Source organism: Coffea eugenioides, chromosome 9 (assembly GCF_003713205.1).
Source record: "Coffea eugenioides isolate CCC68of chromosome 9, Ceug_1.0, whole genome shotgun sequence".
Lineage (NCBI taxonomy): Eukaryota > Viridiplantae > Streptophyta > Magnoliopsida > Gentianales > Rubiaceae > Coffea > Coffea eugenioides.
Window position 1 is genome coordinate 34,912,362 of NC_040043.1, and position 11,819 is coordinate 34,924,180.

General features: G+C 33.3%; 1 protein-coding gene and 1 pseudogene across 1 annotated transcript; both read left to right on the forward strand.

Moving 5' to 3' along the window:
- The first annotated feature begins 760 nt into the window (after positions 1–760).
- Positions 761–2,241, forward strand: LOC113782472. Its single transcript, XM_027328364.1, has 3 exons — positions 761–1,294; positions 1,414–1,642; positions 1,769–2,241. Exons 1-3 carry the CDS (start codon positions 761–763, stop codon positions 2,239–2,241), a joined length of 1,236 nt encoding a protein of 411 aa, XP_027184165.1.
- Positions 2,242–10,330: 8,089 nt separating this feature from the next.
- On the forward strand, positions 10,331–11,278 carry LOC113782473 (annotated as a pseudogene).
- Positions 11,279–11,819: the final 541 nt, after the last annotated feature.

Sequence of the window (11,819 nt, forward strand, 5' to 3'; positions counted from 1 at the left end):
GGTATATTACTGTAAAAACTAGTTGTGCTTATTTTTACTATTAAAAAATATTAGCCTAATGGTATATTAGGTAAGCTCTTAAAAATATTAGCTAAGGTATATTACTATATCAATTACTTTTGCTTATTTTTACTTTTAAAATATATTACCTAAGGTATATTAGGTAAGCTATCTTTTAATAGTAAAAATTACTTTTGGTTATTTTTACTATTAAAAACTATCAATCAAGGTATATTAGCTAAGCTATTAAAAATATTAGCTAAGCTATCTTTTACCATAAAAATTACTTTTGGTTATTTTTACTATTAAAAACTATTAGCCCAGTCGTATATTAGCTAAGCTAAGATATATTACCTAAGCTATTAAAAATATCTTGCTAAGGTATATTACTATAAAAATAGGATTTTGGTTATTTTTACTATTAAAAAATATTAGCCTAATGGTATATTAGCTAAGCTATTAAAAATATTAGCTAAGGTATATTACTATAACAATCAGTTTTGGTTTTTTCTACTATTAAAAAATATTAGCTAAGGTATATTACCTAAGCTAGGGTATATTACATTTCTAAACTCTTAAAAATATTAGCTAAACTAGACAAATTTATTAGCAACAGGTATATTAGCTAGGCAATAGGTATATTACTGCATGAAATTTGTTGATGTTATAGCTAACTTTGGAGTCATCCGTTCAATAGATTAGCTAAAGTTTCGTTTGGACAGGTGGTGTACTAGGTTTCATCGACAGCCAAAATACAAATATGGATAACAGTTGGAATAATTGGGGATCGTCTTCGAATAATGCTGATGATGATGACGACGACTGGCAACTCATCCAATGGGCGACGGTTATTCTATTCAACCCTGTGGCTGAACGTCTAGCAGGATATATATTGCCTCTACCGTGCAGAAATAGCATGCTATCTGGCCGGGCGTATGTGGCCGAAGTGATTAATGGTCATCCTGCAAGAGTACTTGAGAACTGTAGAATAACGGTGGATAGCTTCATGCGCTTATGTGACATTCTTGTGAGTGGAGGATATGTACCGCAAAATCCCCAGAAAAGAGTCCTCATAGAGGAAGCAGTGTGCATGACATTAGTTATGTTAAGCCACAATCATCGAATGCGGTGCCTGGCTGAACGATTCCAACATTCCCCGGAGACCATCTGCCGGAACATTCATGAGGTGTTACGGGGGCTTTGTGAGTTGGGAAAAATTCTCATTCGTCCAAGAGGACATAACGAAGTGCATCCTAAGATTTACACTGATCGGAGATTTGCCCAGTGGTTTACGGTAAAATAGTATAAAGTATTGCTTACCCTTTGGTTCCAACACGCTGTGCATTAATATCCAATTATCGTGTCAAATTTCATTATGCATTTACCAACTAACTAGCTTATCAAATGTTCAAGAATGCTATAGGTGCATTAGATGGTACACATGTTCCAGCACATCCGCCACCTGGACAGCAAACGGCGTACACGAATAGGCATGGACAAGCAACTCAAAATGTACTAGCCATTTGTGATTTTGATATGCGCTTTTCATATATTTATGCTGGTTGGGAAGGAAGCGCCCATGATGCACGTGTCTTGGACGGAGCACTAACAGGACCTACACATTTTCCGATGCCCCCTCCAGGTGCATGACAATATTTTTATAAATTTTTGTCCAATTATGTGCTTGCCACTGTATGTGAGTGAATGACTAAAGAAATCGTAGTGTGTACTTACTTATTTTTTACCTTTATTCCACTTTATTTTGTAGGAAAATACTACCTTGTGGACTCGGCATATAGAAATGTTCCTGGATTTCTTGCACCTTATCGTGGAACACCTCGACAACCTGCACAGGGTCGGCGTGGGTGTTCCTCCCCGAAGCAACTTTTCAATACTCGTCACTCATCACTTAGAAATGTAATTGAGAGATGCTTTGGGGTGCTTAAAAGGAGATTCACCATCCTACGCGGTCCTGTACCTAATTTTTATATGAGTACACAAATAAATGTGGTGATAGCTTGCTGCACTCTACACAATTTCATACGGGACGAATTACCAGATGATGACATATTCAATGATCATGAGCAAGAGATGGATATCGAAGGAGAAGGTGGGGTCCCGCCAATGCCAGAAATTCAACCCCTAAGTGCCTCGCAAGAAGAGGTCAATGAATGGCATGAAATGAGAGATGCAATGGCAAATGGAATGTGGAATGCGTATCGGAGTGCGAGGCGAAGGTGAGGGATTAGAAGCGAATGACTACTGTGTGTTACTACTAGTGTGATGCGAATAAGGTTAATCCAAGTACTACTGCATCATTTTAAATTCCGCAAAATTTGCTTGTTTGTGTCATGTCTGTATGTTTCCTAATTCCTTTATGCTTGCTTCACAAGTGTGAGACCACGTCTCTGTATTGAAAGTACTGTAATCTATATTTAATTTGGTATATCATAATTTTATGAAGAACTATTTCGTCGCCGCAAAATAAAATCACATAATATCAACTTTCATTCAAAGAGGTTGCAATTTGAGGTGAATAATGTGATATAACCAAAAAAGCGGTGTTTAGAAAAAATTTAATACTTGCAGAATAGAATATATATTATCCAAACGCGAATCCTATATTGTATTCTCATTAAATCGACTATCCATACGGGATTGAGTTATTCTTATTCGGTCAGACTATTTGACCGAATAATCACAAATTATTCAATGGAATACTCATAATCCATACACAACCATAGTTAATTTGGGAAAGTATCTAAATACACAAGTGCAATAATTATAATTGTGTGTATTCATATAATAAATTAGGTGTAATTCAAGTGTATTAACGAGTGTTGATGGCTCCTGTTAGCTTAATCCTTTTTTTAAAAAAAATTTGAGAAGTACGTGTCTACCTAAAACAAATGCACCAAAATCTTTGTATTTGGCACACTCTTTAGGTAAGAGGTTTAGTGAAGTTAAAGAAAACAAAAAAAGAGGTTTAATGAAGTTAATTGCAATTCAATTAAGAGCACATAATGTGATTATATCGAGTTTTTGAAACATCCAACTTCTTCCACAAATCTAATACACATTTTGCTTAATGCATCTAGAGTTCTCAAAATAACATTCATTGAAGTCAAAGAAAAATACAGATCCATTTTGTCAATTAAGAAACAAAGAAAGTATACATATGTTTGCTAACTAACAATTTAGGCTCCATTTAGATTTAAAGTGTTTTTGAAAAATTATTTTTGTTTTTCAAATCTATAGAAATGAACTCTAAAAACAACTCCAAAAACACAACATCTCAAATATACTTAAAAATAACCAAAAAAAAAATCCCACCTTTCTTCTTCCACACACTACGCACCACTACCCATTACCCTCCACCACCACCCTCCCTCCTCCACCACTGCCACCACCCTCCCCTTTAGATTTCAGGTCAAAATACTATTGAGATTGCATGACGCATTAGGAAGGAAAGTATATTATATCACACATACATTTTTAATCACTAATATCATTCAGACTTCAGATGGACACAATTGGGATGTGTATGTTGATTTTTACACATTTTCTATGTACAAGCTAATACTTCTTGAAGTCTTTCAATACCAAAAAAATCAGAACAATTGGTTTGATATGATAATACTGCTCATGAAATCCTCTCACTAGCAAATCAACCGATTTTTCTTGTTGTCATAAGGAATTATAATATGTGATAAAAGAGTTAATAGAAACATAAGAGAGAAAAAGGATCCCGACATTATTACTTTAACATTAGTATTCATCTTTCGATTGGGATGAGACGAATATAAAATTGAAATCCACCATAGTTTAATTAACCACAAATATAAATAAATAAATAAATGACAACATACGAAAATGGAAAGAAAGAATCAATAAATGAGATTAAAAGTAATTGGTAAGTATATGAACAAAGGTTCCCAAGAGAACTAAAAACAAAATGATGTCAACATGAAGAAGATATTGTTCCTTGAGTTGACCGAGATGGTAGAATTGGTGTCATGCCTTCCTGCTAGTTCGGGTTCGAATCTCTCTTGGGACATTCGCGCGTTGCATAGTTTAGTGCGTCTTAACTCTCCGTTTGGTTCGTGTGCTATTGCATGGGGTGGATTTATCTAGTGCGCATTCTTGAATAGCAACTGCGGGTTGCTTATCAACAAAAAATAAAAAATAAAAAATGAAGAGTATATCCATGAATACTTCATGATGACATCCGACATCATCTTTTCTTATCACTGGAATTGATAAAGAAATGTGTGTGCGCTAATCCATACAGATTGACACATAAAACAGAATACTTTTGTTTAACTTTTTTTTTGATTGTTTCAAGACCTCAACATTGTAATTTAAGTTGGATTTTTAGTGATACGAAGATAATTCTAATTAAACAAAAGATAAATCCAATTGTTATCAATACACTTTTATGCATATTGGTTACCTACAATTTTCTGTCTTGTACGCGTTTTGAAACTTTTATTGGCCCAACTTCAACTTACATTATTTTCTGAATGCTCCTCCAGATTGCCAAGTATATTTTAGAAGAAAATACTGGCAAAAGTACAATTTGGGCCATAACAAATTTTAGAATATTTTAATGCAAAATAAATAAGCACTTTTTAGTTCTTTGTTTTTTGACTGAGAATAATTAACGAAAATCTTTAGCAAAATTGTCATATTGTCTTTTGGTTGTATCTTCAAATTTCTTTAGGCAACTCAATTGGATACTGTCTAGTCTTTTCCTGAAACAACGACCAATTCGAATAATATTTCTATCGATTTCTTTACACTTCATAATTACGTTCTGCTCTTTATTTCGACTATATTTGATTGTGGGATTAATGCCAAATTTTCACCCCTTACATATTCAACAATTTTCACTTTACACCCTGCCCTCTTATTTTTGAATATTTTATTTTCCGCACTCTTAATTTTGAATACTTTACACCTTAAAATCATTAGAATATGCCATAGTACACTCTAAATTCTGTTATGGGCACATTGCACCCATCATCAAAATATTTTTCCTGTACTTTCATTCATAATATTCAAGATTATAGTAATTTGGGATAAATTAGAGCACTGTGCTGTAATGTGTTGAAAATCACTACAAAAAAAGTATTTTTTATGACAAAGTTTTTGTGATTAGTCCTTTATCCTATTCAGATATAAGAAGCAGTTTGTGGGGGAAGAGGTTAAGTACTGATAAATTTCTTCTACCTCATGGAAGGGTAAATTAGTGATTTAGGATTGGTTGCTTAAATAAATTGGTTTAGCATATTGTAAAACGGTTTAACGCATGGGAAAATGGGGGAAGGGGGAATTGTGTTGGATGGTAAGGTAGGAGGGATTGTTATTAAGAGATTCTGAATTCAAAATTTCTCACTTACAAATTTTTAAAAAAATATAATGCATGGAAAAATGGTAAATTACTTTCTCAGCCTTTTGGTAAGTTTTTATAATTATATTTTATCATTTAACTGACTTTATACTCTTGGACTTTTGTTTGAAGAAGTTGCCTTTACTACAACCTCATCAATAAATCATTTACTGGAAGTGTGACACAATCGATAGGGTGGGAGTTAGTGGAGGAGTTCAATCTCTCAGCCATTACCAGAGTAACCTCCATTGGTGAAATAATTCTCTTCTGCCCTATATGTTGTTGAAATAATTCTCTTGTACCTCTTACAAGTATGTTGTTTGCTTCGCATTGGATAAGAAATTGGGAAGGATCGTAAGTAGGAGATATCAGATTTAAAACTTTTTATTTAAAAAAAATTAAAAGAAAATGTAATGCATAGGAAAATGGTAAATTGATTTCGCAGTCTTTGGGTTACATTTTTATTCTTCAAGTGGACTTTATGCTCTCCGGCTTTTGGGCTCTTTATGCTGTTAGGCTTTTTGGCTTTTGTTTAAATAAGTTGCCTCCACTAGGGGTGGACATGAGTAGGGTACCCGCCCCTAACAAGATATGGCTGATCCGATCCTAAAATATCGGATCAGCTATTTTGTGACCTTAACCCGCTCCTAATATTGAGCGGGTATTCGAAAAAAAAGGGCGGGTCATAGGGTACCCGCCCCTAAATAAAAAAAACTATTTCCAATAAAAATATTTTTCACTTAATATCAACATGTTTTTCAATCAAAAAAAGCATGCTTTCCAATTAACATTGATAGAGATATTATAATCAAAATCCATACATCACCATTCTCACACATTTCATCCAATAATCAAACTGATTTCATAAATTTAGTACATATTATAATTATAATATCTAATAGATAAAACGAAATGTTATGATAATTTTGAGTACATCACCATTCTCACGCATTTCATCCTTCTACAACATAACAAACACAAGGATAATAAGTATATGACAACTTTTCCAAGTATAACAAACACAAGGATAAAACGAAGTTTTATGATAATTTTGAGTACATCACCATTCTCACGCATTTCATTATTTTACAACATAACAAACACAAGGATAATAAGTATATGACAACTTTTCCAACTTCCTTAAGGATATTATGGTACAAGAGTGCATCCAAAATGAGTCAATTGTGGAATCAAGTTCGAAAAAGAATTGAACAGAGCTAATAATTTTTGAAGAAAGTATAACCAAAATAATCTTGAAAAATTTTCCCCAATTGTCTTACATCTTTGGAATAGACCTTGTTGCATTAAAGGTGATGAAAAAGAAAAATAAATTTCTTGCACTAAAATAAAGGAGACAAATTTAAGAGACACAATTGCAATAAAATAAATAAATAAATGAAAGACACAAATGTTTTAATTATCTAGCTAACAGAAAATTGGAGCTCCAAACACAAATTTTTGATTGAATTGATGAAAAATTTGCAGGAAAGATCGATGGAAGTAGAATAAAAATGAAAAATGATGAAAAGGATGAACAATTTTTATGATAGAGTTTCACAAATTTTTCTTTGTTTTATTCATTTGGTTCAGGTTTCACCAAAAATATTCATTTTTTTTTGACAAGATGAGGAGAGACGAATCATATGAGATTAAAATATGAGGTTGTGAACCAATTTACTTACACTTAGGATTAAAAATTATAAAATTATATAATGAACCCTTATTTTTTTAATATTTATATAATATACCCTGCGGGTCGGGTACCCGCGGATTTTTATTTTGTTGATCCGTATCCGTATCCGTTTTTGCGGGTACTCGACCCGCATCTGCCCCGCTAAGAAAAATCGGATCGAATATCCTATTTTCCGATCGGATCGAATTGGTTAGTCGGGTTTCGGATCGGATCGGATTTTTTGCCCACCCCTAGCCTCCACTACAAACACATGAATGAACCATTTAACGGAATTAAGTCACAATTGATAGGGTGGGAGTAACTGGAGGAGTTCAATTTCTCAGCCAGAGTAAGCTCCATTGGAGAAATAATTTCTCTTCTGCCCCCTTACAGGTATGTTGTTGCTTCCCATTGTTGTAATTTCTTTTTTTTTAATCGTTTACTGATTTACAGATGATCAAGCAAGTGTACCCTTGTGCCTCAGTTTTTTTTTAAGAAATTGAGATTTAAAAGGCTTCTGGGTATCTGTGTAATTTAGACTTTGTCATTAAATTCTAATGGCAAGCCCTCTATTTATGATTGAGTTTATTGTGGGTTATTGAGAAAAGAAGAATCATGAATCTATATAGTGTATATATATATATGTATATAAGAGTAGATATTTTAATCTTTGTCACTTCTATGTACATGTCTAATTAAAAACAATTAACAGATTATACATCACTTGAGTTTTATCCATATTAAATTCTATTTGGATTATATTATATGTTTAAAAATTATATCTAATTTTAAAATAACTTTAAAAAATAACAAATCTTATCTTAATGATATTTTTTAAAAAAAAACTAATCTTATCTTAATGATTCTGCTTTCTATTAAATTATTACATATAGAACTATAGTAAAACCTTTTTCAAGTTACAATTATTAAAATCTTACATATTCCAAATTACTTCTTTAATCACAATTATTGAAATGTTACGTATCCGAAATTACTTTCTTTCACCACCATATTGTTGATTAGTATTGAAATTGTTCATCATTTCTTCCCTGAATTGAATTAACATAGTGTAAAAAAGAGAATTAACTGTTACACTGATAGATTTATTACCAATATTGTTGAAAACTGAATATTTATTGCTGAAAAAAATGAATTGCTAGATTTTTTTTCTACTTAATTAAATATGAATATATAGTTCTAGATATATGGTCATTACAAAAACTTAAATTATCTGAAAAAATATTTGTAAAAAATAAATATCTACCAAATTTTTGATATGGGGTACATGATTTGATATATACAATTATATTATAATGAAAGTATATAAACAAATTTTTAAAAATTAGTAAATAATTAAACGTTTAAAATACATTAATTTTTTAAAGTTAATATAGATGAATATGTATGATTGTTGTTAATTTTTGTATTTAAATTATTTATATTTGTATAAATTCACAATAAATAAATAAAAAGACGTGCTAAAGTACGGACAAAAATCTAGTTAGTAGGAAAACATAGCATTAGTGGAAACATGGCTTCACAGCGTGCATCCTGTAAGCCAGTTTGTCAATTCGATGCTAATTGGAATTCGTTCATCGCTCACGCTATTGCAGAATTCTTGTTTCGAAGGTTTGTGGTAACAACGACTTTTGTTTGAGTGTAATTCTCAAGATTGTAGTTTCCATATTACTATTCCAGTGCAAAGTCAAGATTTTACGTAATTCATTGATAAGACAATTTTCATTTGAAATCCTTGCTCTACCCCTCCGGGAGTCAGCATTTTGACGGTGGCGGGAGTCAAAAATAGCCATGGGGAAGAGAACGGAGCCGCCTACCTTTTGTCTGACATGTACTACAAGTCAACTTCCATTCGGTTCAAACACCTCAACAATGACAACATTCAATGGTCGTTGGAAACAAAAGCATAATTTTAAGGTTAAAGTTGCGCTTGATAAAACTGAAGTTGAAATTTAAATTTATTAATTTATTAAATTATTAAATATTAAATTTAATATATTTAAATAAATATTACATTCGATGATAAGTGAATAAGTTATCACTTAATTTTGGAAACAAGTTTTGTCTAAAATATTTAGTGCTATTTAATTAATTCGGATGTTCAATTTTTTGTTATCAAACGGTTTGAATATGTTAAGACCTGAACCCATTAACTTTAAATGCTGAATTGGATTATCAAACATGGCCTAAATTGCAATTTTTCTCCATAAACCACAAACAGTTACACTTTGCCTCCCCTAATTAATTTTTTAGGCAGTTTACCCGCTCTTTCGTGTTTTGAAACAAATCCCTTATTTTAGCTATATTTTAATTTCCTTCCTCATTTCCCTCCTCTCTAACACTGGTTATGAGATTCTGTATGATTATGAAGCATGTAATCCATCCAAACCAAAAGCAACGGCATTTTTTCCTAATTAAAAGCCCCACCTCATATTTTGCTCATCTCCTTGATAGGGACTGCATTGATTGATTTACTGTAGTGACAAGGTGAACAGCAAGTTTGATTGTTAACTTTTAACTTTTAAGACTAGCTTAGTGAATTCCCTCACTTCGGCAAAGAAGAAGAAGAAGGATTCTCAATTGAACTGCCAAAAACATTTGAATAGATAATTTTTTCAAAAAAAATTTTCGCTCATATCATAAACGCATTTCCCAATTCATCTTTTTATATTCTCAACCATTTTTTTATCTCACATATATCACATCATAAAAGTGCTACAGTAATTATTCCAAATAATTATTTGAAATAATACTCTATCCAAACAAAGCCAATTAGGGGAGGCAAAGTGTAATTGTTTTTGCAGTTTATGGAGAAAATTTTCAGTTTAACCTATAAAATTATTCTTTTGTTTCCAGCTGCGATTGACTTTTGTCATTGTCGAGGTATTTGAACCAAACCGAACTTGACTAGTAGCACATGTTAGACAAAGGTAGGTTGCTCCATTCTCATCACGATGACTAATTTGCTTACCGCCACTGGCAAATACTGACTCCCGGACAGGCAGAGTAAAGATTTCAAATGAAAATTGTCCTATCAGTGAATTAGTTAAAATCTTGACCTTAATCTGGAATAGTAGTATGGATACTATAATCTTGAGAATTACAGTCATCCAAAAGTCGTTGATACAATCTTCTTTAATAGTTGCAGTTACAATTGCAAAAGCTTTTCACCAATATTTGCTCATTTTTTATTCTGATTCCTGAAACCTCGGTAGTGCTTTCTCCATTCTTCACCTTCGATTTCAACAATGGATACAAACTCAACTGAGATACTCCATGACTTCTCTCCCATGATCCGAGTATACAGGGATGGCCGAGTTGAAAGATTAGTAGGCAAAGATATTGTAGCTGCATCAGTGGATCCAGAAACCAGAGTTGAATCTAAAGATGTCCAAATATCACCAGAACTAGACATATCTGCTAGGCTTTACCTGCCCAAAAACGCCCAACAGGATATAAAACTTCCTCTTCTGCTCTACTTCCACGGTGGAGGTTTTTTGGTCGAATCTGCCTTCTCTCTTGCATATCACACGCACCTTAACACAGTTGTTGCAGAAGCTGGTGTTGTAGCAGTTTCAATTAACTATCGGCTCGCACCCTCTACCTACAGCTTATGAAGATTGTTGGATTGCAGTCAAATGGGTTGCCTCTCATTCGAATGGCAAGGGTCCTGAGATATGCCTCAGGGATTATGCTGACTTTGATAGGGTGTTTTTTGGCGGGGACAGTGCTGGGACTTAGCACATAACATGGCGTTAAGGGTTGGACTGGAGAAACTGGACGGCTTTAATCTGGATGGGATTTTTCTCAATTGTCCTTATTTTTGGGGGAAAGAGCCAATCGGTATTGAGCTAACGAAATTACAGGCAAAGGCCTATGTTGAGGGCATCTGGCATTATGTTCACCCAAAATCTGCAGGGGTTGATGATCCATTGCTGAATCCTGGGATGGAACCAAACCTTCCGAGGCTAGGCTGCAAAAGGGTGCTGATTTATGTTGCTGGAAAGGATATTCTGAAAGATAGGGGGTGGCTTTATAAAGAGGCTTTGGAGAAGAGTGAGTGGGGTGGAGATGTGGAGGTTGTGGAGGTTGCAGGGGAAGATCATGTCTTCAATTTGTTTTTTCCCAAGGGGGAGAATGCTTTGTTGTTGTTGTTGAAAAAGTTGGCTAATTTCATCAACAAGAATGGTGTGTAGATGCATATTTAAGTGGATAATCACTTTGATTACTGTCATTCTCTGCATCGTTTGTGTACTTGTTTGAAATTCATTTAGTCTTGTTAATGAAAAGCTCATATACAAGTGTTTGTTTCAAAATATATGAATAGCATCCATAATTTCCTTCTCCATTTCTGACCATACGTTAGATATTTTGTCGAATAATCATTTGTAATGGTGAGAAATAAATGATGTGATATACAAAAATGATTCCACAGAGGAAATGTATTCACGCATGCAAATCATTATCAGTCCATGTTTTTATTGATAAGTAGCTTCTAAACTATTGAGACTTCAACTTCTCATTGCTTTTCTTTAGACATTAGTGGCTTACCTGTTGCAGGTACGAATGTTTCTGCATTGCTACTGGCTTACGAATATGAATGAGGTAAGGAGGGGACTAATGAGGAAGATGGACTGAATAAATTCTGCTCAATCAGCAGCGACCACTCTGGCCTGTGTGTTAACCAACAAAAAAAAAATGCAAAAAAGCATTTCAGCCGAAAACCTACAGACCCTT